Raw genomic sequence first — 16,446 nt, forward strand, 5'->3', positions numbered from 1 at the left:
TCGACCTTCTAGCGACAGGGCAGGGAAGAGACGCGCTTTCTGGCTGGCACTCCTCCGCCAAAGGCGCGGGTGAAAAGCTCAGGTCCAAAAGCCGAGGCCGAGGCCTCAGGAAGCAGAGGAGACAGAACATATCGGAAGCAGGGGAACAGGCGGCGGGGCCTAGGCCGCCTCCTAAGTAGGCTCCTAGGCCCGAGGCGGCTGCCCTGGACCCGAAGCGCGGTGTCGGAGCACCAGGAAGCGTTCCCCCTGCGGCCGGGCCAGGATCCGCCTGGGGCCTGGACGGCTTTATCCCGCCGCCACGCGGCCCGCTCCAACCCCACAGTGGTGCGGCCGCGGCCGCCTAGTGCCTCGCCCAGAATTTAGCTCCACAGGTTAAAAAGGAGACCCGGACTTGGGCCTGCAAGGTGGCTCCGGGGTCCACAGGACGATGGCAGCTCGTTGTCCCGCGAGGCTCAGGCTACCACCTCTTTGGCCCTTCCAGGGCAGCCTCGCAGCCTCTGTTCCCAAAGCCTCGGCCGGCCGGGCCACCAGGCCCTGCGCCTGGAGATGAGCTGTGATGGGATTCCCGGGACGCGCACGATTCTCTGTGAACTGGTAGAGAAGAGCCTCGGCCAAGGCGGGGAGGAGGGAGCTGCGGCGCCCCGACTCCCCGTGCTTCCGCAGGACAGAGTGGCAAGAGCTGCCTCCGGAGTCTGCGGGTGGCAGGGGGAGCTCCCCCAGCGTTCTGCAACCGGAGACGCGCGGAATGGAAGCCTCTGGATTCCCGGGACCTGGAGTTCTGCCCGCAGACTTTACCAAAGACCTCCCGGAGGGGGAGGAGGTAGGAGCGAAGCCCCCCTCGGCCGCAGCCGCCGCCGTAGCCGCAGAGGCGGCGGCGGAGCAGAGGAAGGCCGGCTGTGCGTGGGTTCAGGGCCAGGTGCCCGCCCGGCCGTCAAGGTGCGGGGGAGAGGAGCGTAACGACGATCACCGCTCAGCAAACAGAGTCCGCCCATAAGCGCCAATGCCAATGCCTCTTCCTGGAAGCTTCCACTTCAGCTCGGGGTCAAGACCAAGCTGTCCTTGCCTGGAGAATTGGTTCAAGACCCGCAGTGTCCGGCCCCAGGGGCGCCTGTCTCCTTGCCTGCAGCTCGTGGGGCTCTGATGGCTCTCGAGCCCCTACTTGCTAAGCCAAAATCTCGGAACCGCCAGCCAAGTCCCTTTGCCTCCGAATAGTTAGGAAGCTTCGTTCTCAGCCAAGAGGTCAACATGAGCAGGCAGCCAGGACGCGAACAATTGTGTGTTCAGATTTAAAACGTCAAAAAAAAAAAAAAATCGCACTAGTATTTGTTTTTTCATTTTACTTGGCAAAAGGCTGTAAGGTTTCGTCCTAAAAACACTATTTATAAGCCGTTGTTCATTACTTTTGGCTATCATTAAGAAACCTGCAGAGGAGAAACGAAAAGTGGCTTTTGATTCAGTTAAACTGCGACGCCGAGAAGATAAATTGGATGTCCCTTAACAGCTGGTCCTCGAAGATTTCCTCAAGGAAAAAAAAATGTGGTTAGTTCCCCCAATGATCGCTCCAAAACGATTGCCAAGAAAACTCACAGCAATAGCCAGTTTTCTCGCCTACTCCTGCTTGTCCCTGGTTTCGCCAGACTGAGCCGAGGCCGGCGGAGGGAGGCATATTGTGCAATTTCTTATTAAACACATCTGGAATATGCGCACTCTGGCTCCAGTGCCAGGGATTTTACAAAGAGTTTATGACTGTGACAGAAAATTGTCCTTTTAACGAGTTTACAAGCAGTAATCACAGGGGTTTTTACAGGACTGGCCCGCTCTGCTCCTCACCAGATCTGCAGACATTTCCAAGATTCACCAACCAAGGGAGAGGAAGTGGGCCCGGGCGCCCAGGGAGACAGATCTTCCACGAGTCTAAAATTATACCAAGCAGAGCTGGAAGAGTGGGGGGTAGTCATCGGAGTAGGAAGAGAGGGCATGTAAGAAATTAAAGTAATTGGCCCTTCCTTATTTTCCAGGGAGATTTCCGCGGTGTCCTTTGAAGCCTGTCAGGGTCATTGAAAGCTATCTTTGTGCAGGGTGTTTGTTTTGGGGAGTGAATGTGAAGAATGTGCGGAGATCCCCTGTGAGAGCCCCTCCTGCAGAGGGTGGCATTTCTCCGTGGCCCAAGACGTGGAGAATAAACACCCTAGTGACTTAAATAAACACCAACTTAATGATCCAAAACACTAACAAGGGAGATTGGGACCCTGAGCTCCCAATCCAAATGATGGTCTCCCAGCGGCTGTGTGCACATCTGTCCATCACTAAGGGGGAAAAAAATGACTTTATAAGTAAAAGTGACTACAGTTAAGTACAGTGATCCTGTCTCCTTTGAACTCAGTCAAAGCTATTTGACATTAAAAAAAAAAAACCTCATAATAAGAAGGCCTAAAATTCTACCACCACCACCCCTCATACACACAACTCAGTCTCCTAGATCAGGACAGGAAAGACAGGAAAGAGTAAGAAAGAAATGAATATATTAATAGTGACACGGATGGGGAAAAAATCAAAATTATGAAAGTGTCATGTCAGAAAATAAATAGACTCTCTCTGGGGAGCAATATTTTTACAAAGCACAAGCAAGCCAATCCTGTTATCCTGAGTAGAATTTTAATAAATAATGCCATTTGTTTCACTAATTTTAAAAGCTAAATACAAAGATACATCATTTTTGCCCCAGGCAAAAATAATATGGAGCCTACACGATTACTGGGATTTTTCTGGACACTATCTCACAGCAGTGCAAAGAGCCCCTGTCCTGTTGGTCTGCTTTCTATTTATACAGGTTAATTCACAATGTTGTTATCCATGTTCAAGTCCCCCCCACCTTTTTTTTTCCCCAAGCAGATATATTATTTTACTTTCACAGTTTTGTCATAAACTCATTAATACAAAAGAGCTGAGTTAACATATGAATGCTGTGGAGAAGAGCTAGTGGTAAACAAAACTGCATATCTAAATAATAAAAAAATAAATAAATACCCTAGAGCTAACTTCACTCTTTTTCTATCACATAATCAACTCAGTCACCACTCTTGGTTCAGGTGGTGGCCTTCAAAGTACCCTGCAATTCATAACCATCATTAAGTAAGAAAGCAAGAAAACTTCAAAAAAAAAAAAAAAATAGGGCCCAATGACAGCAATACACAACTCACCTTTCAGAAACAGAATCGTACTCCTGGTGTTCTACTAAGTTTTAATTTAGACTGGTTTAGGTACAATAGAAAAGAAACCTGAAAACACATGCTGTTTTAGTAACAAATACCAGGTTGCCAGATTTGTCGCATATCTTTGCAGGCTAGAAACTAGGAACAAGAGAAACCCTTAACAGGAGTAGGCTACAGATATGAAAGCTTCAAGGGCATGAGAAGTAATGGCATTCAGGAAAGTGTTTTTGGTTTTTTTTTTTCACATTGGTACATTTTTAAAGTTTGCCATTAAAAAAACCCAAGAAAACAAACAACAACCAAAAACCCCACTAAATTTGACAAAAATAGTTGTAGCACTAATGGCCACTGCTATTTCTAACTGCCTTACACAGAGGGCATTAAGACATTTAGGCACTTAGTTTTCCCCCTAATACTGTTCTTTCGTTTTAATCTACATAAAAGTGTTTAACACTAAATAATGAAAAATGTAAACTTAATTTTTTCCCCATCAAAAAAAAGTTATAAGATCATATTTTTCCTATTCACCTTAAGAATGCAAACATTTTCCTCCTGGCTGGAGGCTTTTATTTTCACTATTTTGACTTCTCTCTCTCTCTCTTCATTTCCTTTTCCTCTTCCCAAATGATTTTGCCATAAATAAATTAAAAGGAAATAAGTAAAATTCAGTTGATTTGTAATTCCCATTCACTGAAAAAAAAAAAAGAAAGAAAGAAAGAAAGAAAGGCTACTGAAGCTGGCACATGGATTGCCCAGAACCAAGACTGGGTGAGTGGGTGCTTTTGTTTGTTTGGGTTTTTTTTTTTTTTTTTTTTTCCTGATCTCTGCACTGGGATGGGAAATGCAAGAGTTGGAGAGAAGAAGGTAACTAACTAAGCTTGAGATCGCTGTTGGTTTTGAGTTTTAAAAAGATATTTGTGAAAGTCCACCATTCCTTTATGCGCAGAGAACCCCAGAAACAAGCTGCAAAAATGTTCCTGATTTCTATTTACAAGTGTCCCTAGTCACTGCTTCCAGGCCCAGTACCTCCCCACTTAAGACCCCAAGTCCACCAGACTGGAGGTGAGAGGGCCCAGCAGGGAGTCCTGGAGCTGATGCTGGTGGGCTTGCAGGCCGTGGCTGGGCTGTGAGGCCGTTAAGCCAGGGAGAGAATAGTTTGAGCTCCTGGCGTGGCCCATATTGCCCTGCAGCAGAAGTACCGAGTTCTGGTCTGGACTTTGGGGAGGTGAGAATTCTTCTTCTGAGCTGGACATGAGCGGCTTGCCCCCTTCCAGAGGAGAGAGTTGATTCTGCTTGTTGGAGGAGGAGTTATTGTTTTCGGTGTTCTCCCTGAGAAATAGAGGACAACACCATATGGTTAAAAAAAAAAAAAAAGTAGGTTAAAAAAAGTGTGAGTGGAGGGAGGGGACCTGGCAGGAGAAGAGAGCCATTGTGCAATCAGTCATATACCCAAATGGAGGAGCTGTGCCCTCCCACCCATCCCCAAGGGTCCTGGGGTGAGTAAGGAGGCAAAGGAGACTGGAGAAATGGGAAACTACTGGCAGAGCTTGTGGGGAGCCACGTCCTTTCCTCTTCCAGATTTTAGAAAGCTAGATCAGCAGGACTTATTTGAAACACAAAAATTATTTTCAAAATTGTGTTCAAGCAGTTATTTTCAAATACCTATCAACTGGCATCACGCTTTGGAGTAATTAAGTTTGAAAATCGTCCAACAAATGGTCGTTGGTGATAAAGAAAATGATCAGAGGACAAACAGAGCCCAACGCACAGATGTTTGGGGTGAATCAAGTCAACTGTCCTGTTCCCATCTGAGGAAACAATTAAACGTCGAGTTTCCCTACCCCTGCCCGGAGGTTGTGGTTTCAGAGGCACAGGACAGGTCATGGGAAGTGGTGTCCAGAGCGGCCCAGTGACCTGAGTAAACACAGGGAGCGCAGCCAGTCTCTCCGATTTCATCAGGGAGTGGGCCCTCGGGCCTGACTTATAGGAGGGACCTTTTGTAACTAAAGTCTAACTGGAACCAACTGTCCCCGTCCCCGCGTTAGTCGCTCAGTCCTTGGTCCCTCACAGCTCCCTCTGAACCCCCTCCCGGACATCCACAACCGCGCACCATTTCCCAGCAGAGGAAACTTCGAGGCCCCGCGCAGCCCGAGACCGGGTGCGGCGTGCCTGGGCGTCGGTCCGGATGCTGGGTGCTGGTAAACTTCACGGTTTCGGAGCCCTGGCCGCTTCCGCCTTCAGGGTGCTGGCCCATCCTCCTCGGCCCCAGCGCTCCCCCTTTCTCTCCCCTGCCCTGTCCCTCTCCCAGGACAGCCGCCGCGGCTTAAAGTATCCAGGCTCCGTGCTTTTCCACCCGGAGGGGGAACGCAGAGGCGACATCTGCGGCCCCCAGGCTCTCAAGCGAACAAAGGAAACCCAGCCCTACCAGGCGCTCAGGTTTCCCCAAAACTCCTCGGCTTCCCGGAGCGCGCTCGCCGCCGCCGCCGCCGCCGCCGCCGCCGCCGCCGCCTCCTTGGGCTCTTCCGAATCTCGTTCGGAAACTCCAACAGCAAACGGATGGAGCCGGGCCAGGTGGCCGGGGGTGTTCGCGCGAGGAGGGCGGAGGCAGAGGCAGGTTAAAATAACATTGCCTTCTGAGCTCCGGAGAGAAGTCTGCCACTGGGGACCCCCTTCCTCAGCCGGGGCGGCGGCGCGGACCGCCAGATGGACCCGCCGCGGCCCGGGACACGCGCGAGGGAGCCCGGAGACGAGCAGTCCTTTCCGGGCTTGGGGCGCCGCGTAATAAGTGCAGCGCCAACTCTTCCAAAGCTCTCCTTTCTGTGGATTTCTTTTGAAAGACTCCTCCCTTTGTACCGCTAGTGCGGAATGAAGCGGCGACCTCTCGCCTAAAAGCCTACCAGGAGAGAGCGAGGAAAGGACGCGGCGGCAGTGGGGGCAGAGCAGATGTCTCAGGCCGGCTCCACACCTCTGGGGAGCAAGAGGAGAGAGGTGCGCGACCCTCAGCCCCCACCGAACCCCTTTCCTCGAGACACCAATCAACACTTCTCTCGTAGTTGATCTAGAAGTTCTCCCTGCACCGCCCCCCCCCCACTCGTCGCCCCAGCCAACCAGGGAGGCACGAAAAACAAACCTAGCGCCAATATTTCCTGACACGCACACCCCAAGAAACCCACGCGCGGGCGCTCAAATCAAATGACTCCCCATCCCTAGCAAGCGATCTCAGAGTTCATGAACTTTCGCTGCAGTACCGCGGAGGCCCGGGCGCCGCCCCGCGGACGGGCTCCAGCCGGCGGAGAGGACGCGGTGGCGAGTGCCAGCGGGGGCGAGAAGGGGCGGAGGGGAAAGGAAGGCTTCCCGGGGTCGCCCGAGCAGCGGGAAGCACGCCGCGTACCTTTCCTTGGCCTCGGCGGCCCGGTCTCTTTGCCTCCGGTTCTTAAACCAGTTGCTGACCTGGGTGGTGGTGAGCCCCGTGGCCTCGGCCAGCTCCCGCTTCTCACGAGGCGAGGGGTACGGGTTGTGCGCGTACCACTCCCGCAGCACACCCCGCGACTTCTCCTTGAAGCAGTAGCTGGTCTCCTCGCCGTCCCAGATGGTGCGCGGCAGCGGGAATTTTCGGCGCACCCGATATTTGCCCACCGCGCCCAGGGGCCGGCCGCGCAGCTTCTCGGCCTCCACGTAGTGCGCCTTCAGCCACAGTTGCTGCAGCTTGGGGTGGTTGTGAGGCGAGAATTGGTGGCTCTCCAGGATCTTGTAGAGCTCGCGGAAGTTCCCGCGGTGGAACGCAACCACGGCCTTGGCCTTGAGCACGCTTTCGTTCTTGTGCAGGTGGTCGCAGGCGGGCAGCGACCACAGGAACCTGCCCAGACGCTCCAGGTTCCCGCCTTGCTGCAGAACTTCGCACACGCACGCCACTTGCTCCTGCGTGAAGCCGAACGACGGCAGCATCGACATGGTTGGGGCCTGCCGAGATGCACTGCCCGGGCGCACGAGGCAGGGAGCAGCGCCTTAAAAGCAGGGGGGCGGCAGCCGCAGGGAGGGGGGCGCAGCTGCTCCTAACCCCCTCCCTAGGATTTCCGTAGGCGAAAAAGCTAATCGAAATTTAGGGCTGGGCGGCCGAGGAAGAAGGCGGAGGGGGGCGCGCTGGACACGGAGAGGCCGGTTCACTCCGCAGCCTTTTTGGGCCTCTCTGGCTCCGGCCTCCCGCCGGGTTGATGCTGCTCGTTGCCGGGGAACTTGGTTTCTGTTCTCCCCGCAGCGGCCTTAAAGCGCGCAGCGTCCCCGGCGCGCTGATTGGCTGCGGGCGGCGCCTATCCGGGGCTGGCCAGCCCGCGCGCCGCCGGGCAGGGCAGCGGGGCCGCGCCGCCCCGCGCCGCCCCGCGCGGGGAGGGCGCGGCTGTGGAGCCCGGGATAGGGAGTGGTGGGAGGAGAAGGACCGCGAGAGGTGGGAAGCGGGGTGGGGGGAGGGAGCCGCGCTGCCCAGGGGCGGGGGGGGGGGGCGGGTGTGAGTGGGTGAGCGCGTCAGGACCCTGCAACGTGAGCCCCCTCTCAGTGTCACCTAAGGGCAGCCGCGCACATCTCTGCACAAATCAATGACTCCAGACCTTAATATTCCCCTCCTCTCCCTCTATACCCCCGTCCCTGTCCCTTGCAGACTTGCCCTTTCCCGGTGAGCTCATATTTAATTACCTTAATGTTGGAATGAATAAATAATGGATTGATGAATAGCTTATGGAACGCGATAAATAATACAAGATCAGAGCAGGGCTCCGGGCTGCAGACTCTGGAAGAGCGTCTTCTCCCCGGCTGACTTCAGCTCTAGGAGCCTAATTCCCTCTACCATTCTTCCTTTGCCCCCACTGCCCTCCAAAGGGCACAAGTATTCCCAGCTGGATGGCGCTTCCCTTGTTTTCAAAAGGCCACGACTATTTGGGACCTTGGGAAGAGCTGTTGACAGCATTGTTGCCGAGCAAATAAAGATTCTGAGGGTTCATTTGTGATTTGGTATCTTAACGTTCTATGGTTTGAGCCGGCAGGCTTCTGGACTCAGTTTCCCCATCTGCGCCGTTGCGTTTTCCGAGGCCACCTCTGCTACTGAGGAATGCCCAGAAGCTTTACTTGCTATTAGCAAAAATGCTTTGGGAACTTCGTACGAAAGGCGCTGGATGGGGTGTAAATTAAATAAAACTGTGTCCGGCTCCAATAGCTGTCTGATTGTAACCTAATCCTTGCCCTGCTCTGAGAGGGACACTGCCCTCAGAGCCAGGACGACAGCGGCTCCAAGAAGATTAAATAAAGAGGTGTGTGTGTGTGTGTGTGTGTGTGTGTGTGTGTGTGTGTAGATTGCAATGCTGGCCTATTTTACTGCGATAGAATGAGAGATGTCCTGCAATTTCAGCCCCATCATCTGTTATTTTGTGTATATGTGGAGAATGTTTAGTAAAACTGCACAAACAAATAAAGCTGTAATTATCTTAAGCCTCATTTGCACACCTTGTTCCAAAGCAATTATTAAAAAGATTTTGAAAACAATTAGCGTCTCTAAACAAAGATAATCTATTGTCAGTAGCTGAGACTGGCAGGAGATAAGAACAATGCTGGGAGATAAGGAGAGCAGAATGGTAGAAGGAGAGTGACTTTATAACTATACTTATCTCTGATTAGATAAGTTCAAAACAGAATTTTAAGTACACTTCAAAAATGCTTTTGATTTAAATGCACCCTCTTAGTGAATGCGAAGAACAGACTCTAGGCTCTTTAAACTTGCTTGTCTTCTTTAAATATGTTTTGAGTCCACGAGCCAGAGCCCAGCTCCACAGAACCATTTACATATTGAGACATGAGTGGGAGAAGGAACACTGTGGAAGTTTCCCCCTATATAATGTGTATGGTTTTAAAATAATGTGCCCAGTTCAGTGCACCCTGCAATATATATTTTAAACTCATGAAGCGTTTCACCCTCCTGGCTGTCTCTCCAGAGATTCGGAGTAGAGAGAAGCTGCTTCTCCCCCAAACTCCCACACACAATGCATTTTGCATCCTTAAAAGTCTGCAGTATCCTGTGCAATTAGACGTTGGAAATAGATGCTGATATTTCATTACCTTTAGGGTTATTTTTTAAATGCATTTAATGGGTGCATAGTATTTCAAAAGAGCCCCTACCACATGGTGTGCCCAATGACTTACTTTCTAAACTGGAAGCCTGGCATGCCTGAGCCCAAGCCCATGTGTCTGGTAATTTTCCCTCGCCGTCTTATTTTAGTGCTCATGATGTTTCAGATGAAGCCTTAAGGAGCTGCAGTGTCCTGCCAGAAGGAACGTCTCTGCTTGGAATAGTCCTTATTGACATGGCAGCTGTGTGAAGACCGGAACGGAGGTTTAAACTCCGCTCTAAAAATCAGTTAATACCCTCAAGTCTGGAGCAAGTGCGCAGAATTAAAATGTGTGTGTAGGGGGTGGAGGGTCTGTAAGTACAGCCGCCTGTCTTCAAAGACAAACGGTAAGTTGAGTGTGGGGTGGACTTCATAATTAACAATTTTGTATAAGGAAATGAGGCATAGCTTGGACAAATAAGGGCAGGTATAAATTTACAGGGGAGGATGAGGAGCAGAAAGGCGGCAATTAGACACCAATATGACCACCTTTTTTTCCGCTTCCTCCAGACCTCTCTGCCCACTTCTTTTCATCTTTCTTCAAAAGGAACAAAGACGCGATAGACGTTGGCGACGACTGGGGAGACGACTGTGTGGGTGCCGCGATTGCGGGCACCGGGGTTGATGAGCTGTGGTGCTAGTCCCCAGAGGCCGCGCTCGGGCCAGCCAGCATTTCTCCTTGCGTTGAATCCAATAGATCGCGTAACTAGAAAGGAGAAGCGCTATTCGCTTTGCACCAATGAGCCTACCTGCTATTTCGATCCCATGGTTAGGGAAACCAATTGTTATAAATGTTAATTGTTGGCTCGGATATACAAGGTTTCCCAAAATGGAGCCTTTCAGTGAAAACCACTAAAAGAGGTAAAATGACATGAATTTACAAACCACATAAACCAAATGATCCATTTTAAATCGCACACAGAAAGGTTTGAGTTGTTCTAGTAACTTAAAACCTTTGCTGTCAATGCAAATCACACGAAAAACAGAGATGCGTCGGAGATTTAAAGGGAACGAGCAACTATAGCCTCTGCCCTTGCTGCTTCTCGGCGGCTCCCGAGGGTAACGCGGGTGGCGAGGGGAGCCCGACGCCAGGTTTCGGCGCTTCTGTGCCTCCTCTGTGCAGGTAACCGCCACGCGCGCACAACTTGTTTATGGAAAAGGCCAATGCACTAGTTGCTGGTGGGGTTTCTCGGCGGGATCGATATAAGGCCTCAGCTCAAAAATTTCTGTGTGGAACCCACTTGTTTCTCTTATGGCTTGGAGAGAGATGCACTGGGTCTCCCGGCCCTGCTTTCTCGGAATTCCTTTGCCTTCAAGAACCACAGCGGGGATCCTACTCTACCTACAGATACTTGGAAGGAAAGAGCATCGAGAGGTGCTTCTTCAATAAATTAGCGTCGCCGCTCTAGGGCAGTGAGGAGACTCCCCAAATCCTGGCTGAAGTGACAACATTCATCTTTTTTCTCCGCTTGGTCGGAAACTCCGGGTGCCCTCGACCCTTGGGATCCCGGGATCCGACGGCCAGCGCGGCGCCGCGGCGGGAGAAGCCGCCCACCTGCCTCCTGGGGGGACGCTGCTCCCCGCGAGGTCTGAATAGGCCGAGGGCTCAGGCAGGGAGATTTGCGGACCCCGAGAAGAGAAACTCAAAACCAGTCCATTAGTAAATGAGTTTTGTGTTGTCAAGGTTCTTTCCCATCCACTTGCTGTTCTGAAAAATAGATCACGTTTCGTTATCTTTAGTGGGAATCTGCAACGTGACACCGGATCCGCGCGGCCCCCGCCTCTCTGCCTCCCTCCCTTCCAGGCTCGTTCGGCGGGGCCAAGGGGAGCCGGTCGGCCTCCTCGGCTTGTTCCCGAACAATGAAGATTTGTCTGTTCCCCTAATATATTTATATATGTAAGGAGGGAGAGAGTTTTCTCCTGGAAGCGGGAAGCCGCGAGTGGAGCCTCCCGCTTCCTTGGTGAAAAAACCCAGCGCCAGCCCACGACGCCGGGAGACCGCCGCCCCCCGCCCACACCTGGACAAACAGAGCGGGCTTCGAGTCCGGCTTGCTGCTAAAAACCCTGCCGCCCCGCGCGGCTCCTGGAAATACAGGCTCCGCATTGTCCCGGGGTCGGGGAAAGGAAAGAGAGAAAGGCTAGTACTGAGAGACAGCGCTGCGAGGGAAGTCAGATTGGAGGACAGAGCTGGGGTGTGTGCCTGGGGGTTTACCGACCCCTCTGTGTGCATCCCCCTCCGCGTCTGCTCTCTCTCGGTCTAACTTATTGTCTCTTTTCGATCTGGAAGAGGAAACTCGTTTATTTTGTGTGCCAACCTGGTCTATCATTTCTCTTTCATTCTCTTTCCTCTGCCCCATCCTCTCTCCCTCTTTCCCTCACTCTCATTCTCCTGGTCTCTTGTTTCTCTCTGTCTCTGTCTCTCTCTCTCTCTGTGTGTGTCTCTCTCACACAGACACACACACACAGACACACACACACACACACACCCTTCTGGATCTCTTTCTTTCTCTCTCTCCGGTTCCCCTCCCTTCCGCAAGGCTCGGGGCGCCTGCGCCTGTCTCCTACTGCCGCGGACCTGAGGTTTCACAGACAGAGGGTGCTGGCGCAGGGCGAGTGAACTCTCAAGTCCGGGCAGGGGCGTCGAGCTCAGCCTGCAGACAAGCTACGCTGAGTGGTGGCATGGTCAAAAGGTGGGAGAGCCGGTGGGTAGGGCGGGAGAAGTGGGTTGGCCACCTGGAGGACAGGGGCCGACTTTAGCTCAGTTCTGAGAAGACTGTGGCTCAGGAGCTCACCAATGTTCACATTTGACCCAGAAGATGCCACTCAACCTCGGATGCCAAACACCTTTGTAGAAAGTGAAGGAGAGTGTTGTAAGAATCCCTTCTTAAGAATTTAGGACATTCTTGTCACTTTCTCTTATTAATATCGACTTAGGGCAAATTTACCAAAAAAAAAAAAAATACCATCCGAGAGTCCTTATCTTCCATGGAATTTCCAATCAACTTTTTTTCTCAACTAATGTACATCCTGAATACCGCATCTGTCTAAGCTAAGAAGAATTTCCTTTTGGGAGGTGAAAGCCTGCAGCTCCTCCTGTTCAGAGGAAAGTGCTAGTGACGGTAATGCAGGGTGACACTAAATAAACAGTTAGGGTGGACTGGAAAGATGGAGTTAATTATCCAGTGAGCTGCGTTTCAGCCCAGACCATCAGGGGCTGATTTGTTTTGGCTCATAGTCCGAGGAAGGAGACAAACCACTCTCTTCCATACATCTCTTAGGGATCCTGATCGCTGATGTCTCAAACAAAACAAAAACCAAAACCACTACTCAGGTATCACTATTTCAATTAAAATTTGGTTTATTACTCCCCTGCAGACTCTGCAGAAAATGTCCACTCCATTACCACCTAGCCCTGGAGAGAAGACCCAAAGTGACCCAAAATTGCACTCCCTAAATTTTTTTTTTTTGGAGGCCCTTTGGTAGGGAAAGTGGACATCTAGCACCCCCTCCCCATCTCTTCACTTAAATTCTCAGAATTTTATGTAACTACATGTTTATAAAAACTAAGACGTGGGCCTGGATTTCACGATGGTTTTCCTCCTCCCCCCCCCCCAAATCAGGCCTCGTGAAATTTTAGATGCAATTAGATTTATTGTTTGCGTGATTCACTGACTATCCGGTTTCTTCAGGTAAGCCTGCACTTATATATAAATCCTAGTAACTTAAAACTTCCCTCTCCCCACTTTACTCTTCTCTCCCTCCCCTCTACCTCCCTCCCACCTCCCTCCCACCTCCCCGCCACATTCTGATATTAATAATCCCCGGCTGCCCCTCTTTCCGGGTCATTACGGTACTGCTGGTCTCTAATCAATCCTAATGCGATGGCAATTGGAGTCCCTGATGACTGCGGCTCGGGTTTCTTGTAATGGCTCTACCACATTTTCCTGGACCTCCTCCTTTAACCTGAGATGCCAGGGGGACGAGTCCCTTCTCGGCTGCTGATTACTTCAAGATGTGGGGGCTGGTTTGAGCAGAAGGAGAAAGAGACACGCGCACAGCGTGGCTACCACTGTGGGCTGAGCCTCTGGGGTGAGCAAGGCGTCTGCGCAACGGGTGCCCTCACCCGAACGCCTTTTGCTACACCCTTTTTTCTTTTCTCCCCATTTTCCAGGTCCAAACTCACCCTCGCGGGCAAAGAGGAAGATTCTTAAAACGCTTTCTTTCTTCTTTTTCCTCGTGCAGAGATGCTTCATGGTCTCTGGGCCTCTACAGTTCTCGAGGGTTCCCAAAATGCAGTGCCTGCCTGGCTCCCAGACTAGGCCTGACCCTCGCTCAGAAGTGAACGCCTCTCCCCATTCTTCAGAGCCAACTCCCCTTCCTGCTGGTTATTTTCTCCCAGTACAATCCCCCCCCCCCAATTTTAGTGTACTTATCCCTAAGAAGAACAGGAGTCTTCCCCATCTTTCTCCCTGACCCTCGACGTCTATTTCCTTCCTCACTCCAGTAGTGCCTGAAACTCTCAACCCGTTCCTGATCCAAAGCTGAGGCCAATCCTGCCAGGAAGGTTCATCGCTCACAACCTTTAACCTCTACAGAGAAAGGTCCAATACTTCGTTCTGGCTGGTGCCATTGGGAGAGACAACCGAGAGTGGGGAACCTCCTTCTCCCCTTTCGATAGCTCGCTCGCTTCCCCAACCCTGGTCCAGGCCCCGCAGCTGGGAGATCAGCACGTTCGCGGCATTTGTATTCTTCCATTTCTCAGCCTAAAGCCATTTAGCCGTAACCCGAGCCCAGGATAATTGCCACGTTTCTGCCGCGATACTTCTAAAAACAAGATAATGCTTCTGAATTGCGGAAGAAAGTGCTGTGGACAAATTGGGCGCTGAGCTGCCGAGATGGATCGCTTTGTTAGGGGCGGCCGGTGGTTTGTGACTCAATTAGTGCATTTCTGGGAGCTGCTTGCGCTCTGGAGCCGGGTCAGCAAGAGACCAACTACGCCTGTCTCTCCCGGGCGCAAGAAGAGTTTGGAGGGGGGGGTGGGGGCGGTGAAAGTACTTCAGGCCTGTACCGGTCGGTGCAAATCCATGCAATAGGAAATGTTTTTGCATTCCAACACGAATACATTGTTTGGGTTCTAAAGGATCTGGACTTTTACCGACAGAAGCTTGACTGCCTCTGCTTCGGAATGGGCCGCGCGGCGTTTGTCTGAAGCACTAGTGCCCTGAGCTGTGCAGAAAGAAATACTGGGTGGAGTGTGCTGAGAAGGTGCCCACTCACCCATGCCCCTCTGCGCGTCTCGCCCACCCGCCTAGACCTGAATTCTGCCACAATTTTTCCAACATCCGGGCTGTAGCCCTTCAGCAACCCCTCAGGGCGAGGCTTCCAGGCAGCCCGCAGACCGCGAGGGATGCGTTTAGGGCTTGGAACAAGGCTGTAAGAGCTTTCCTTGCCTCTACCCAAGTTCACTTGCCAACCTCCCATCACCCAGCTTGCAGGCCCACGTCCACCTTTGGCGGGCCCGTCTTGGGGTCCGGGCTAAGCGACTCTGCCAGGTGCGCGCGCTTCCAAGTCGCCGCGCGCGGGCGCGGAGGAGAGCTCGCAGCCCCGCCCGCTGGCAGGCAATGCCTAGCCTGGGGAGCCAGGCCTCCCTCGCGTCCAGCCGCCCGCGCCAAGAACCCCTCCCGGAGGCCACGCGGGAACACTCGGGCGCTGCGTCTACGCCAGGGACAGCTCCGCCCAGTCCTGCAGCCAGAGGTCGCGTGTTCCCGCCGGGCCATCCCCAGGCCCGGACGTGAGCAGGCCTCGGATCCCGCGGCTGTCTTGGGTTGTTCCCCGCGGCGATTGTTGGGACCCAGAGGCGTAGGGGCGTGAAGTAGGAGGGGACAGGACTGAGGAGCGCAGGGCCAAGAAGCAAGCGCAGGAAGGTCAGCGGAGCAGGGATGGGGTGCAGGCCGGCGGCGGGCGCGGCTGCAGGAGAGAGAGGGCGCTGTCTTCCTGGCAAAGGATCACCGGGCTGGCAGGCAGGATCCGAAACAAAAAAAGAAAAGAAAACCTGCCCGGCTGAGTCGCCGGAGTGAGGGGCGCGCGGCGGGGAGGGGTTAGGGTGGCAGAGCGCATATTCTCGGCCCACCACCCGGGAACCGCCTGGCCTGCCGTGGCCTTGCCAACGCCTAGTAGCCCCCAGCGGGACAGGCAGGAAAGGGAGCCTTCTTGGGTTCTTTTAGCTTTTCCCACAGTTGCCTTCCTTCAGCGCCATCCTTCCTCGGAAAACTGGAGATGTTGGGTAGGGTAGGTCGCGCTTCAATGACGATCGAAGTGTCCCCAGTTTCCCTGGCGCGAGCAGGGAGGGGAGCGAATCCGGACCCCCTTTCTCCGAGCGGGGCTGACTTTTTCGGTTTCGTGAGTTCCATGGAAGGAAACCGGAAAATCCACCAATCTTCATTTCAACGCGCCGCCGTACCAAGTGGTCTCACGCGGTTTGGCCGCGCCTTGACCAGGAACAACCAAGAGAAGACCCTCTTATTTTACTGTCACTAACTAGACGGGGCACACACGCTCAGAGACCGGAGGGTCCGGAAGACACTTGCTATCAACCATTCCCCACCCAAACCCACAAATCTAAAAACTGGATTTCTGTTAATTCGGGAGAAACTGCTATCGCTCCATTCCAAAAGTACATACTCTGTCATCTACAAAGGCCAATGTGTTCTTGTCTTTACGTGCTCATAATAAACTAGGCAAAGCAAACCAAAAGGATCCCAAACTGCCTCATCTTCTGTCTCGAAAGGTCTCTCTGTATTACCAGATGTAAAAAGGCCCTCCTGGTTTTTACATAGATAACCAGAAATGAACGTCTCCTTACACGTCTGCCACCAGAGAGTCTCAAGCTCCAGCCGCCATGTGAATCTCTTGGGGAGTAGCGACTCTTCCATTCCATAGCCCTTCCAGCAGAATTTAGGTGGCCCTGTAGTTCCGTCTTCGGCAACAGAGCAATTTCCTAGGAGTAACTGGGTGGGCTGCAATCCGCCTGCCTCTTCACATTGAGAAACGCTTCTCTTGTGGGAACGCCTGTTTCTATTCATCCG

At 52.6% G+C, this 16,446-nt stretch overlaps 1 protein-coding gene and 1 long non-coding RNA gene across 2 annotated transcripts; one reads left to right on the forward strand and one right to left on the reverse strand.

Annotated features, from left to right (window-relative positions):
- Nucleotides 1–3,992: 3,992 nt before the first annotated feature.
- SIX1 (SIX homeobox 1) lies at nucleotides 3,993–7,470 on the reverse strand. Its single transcript, XM_015071815.3, has 2 exons — nucleotides 6,604–7,470; nucleotides 3,993–4,541 (listed from the first exon to the last, which is right to left on the reverse strand). The coding sequence occupies exons 1-2, from the start codon at nucleotides 7,161–7,163 to the stop codon at nucleotides 4,247–4,249; spliced, it is 855 nt and encodes a 284-aa protein (XP_014927301.2). The 5' UTR covers nucleotides 7,164–7,470; the 3' UTR covers nucleotides 3,993–4,246.
- A 2,026-nt stretch (nucleotides 7,471–9,496) lies between these two features.
- Nucleotides 9,497–11,842, forward strand: LOC128316051 (uncharacterized). Its single transcript, XR_008299437.1, has 2 exons — nucleotides 9,497–9,708; nucleotides 10,485–11,842. It is a non-coding gene; the product is annotated as an uncharacterized LOC128316051 (long non-coding RNA).
- The last annotated feature ends 4,604 nt before the right edge of the window (nucleotides 11,843–16,446 follow it).

The sequence above is a fragment of the Acinonyx jubatus genome, chromosome B3 (assembly GCF_027475565.1).
Source record: "Acinonyx jubatus isolate Ajub_Pintada_27869175 chromosome B3, VMU_Ajub_asm_v1.0, whole genome shotgun sequence".
Taxonomy (NCBI): Eukaryota; Metazoa; Chordata; class Mammalia; order Carnivora; family Felidae; genus Acinonyx; species Acinonyx jubatus.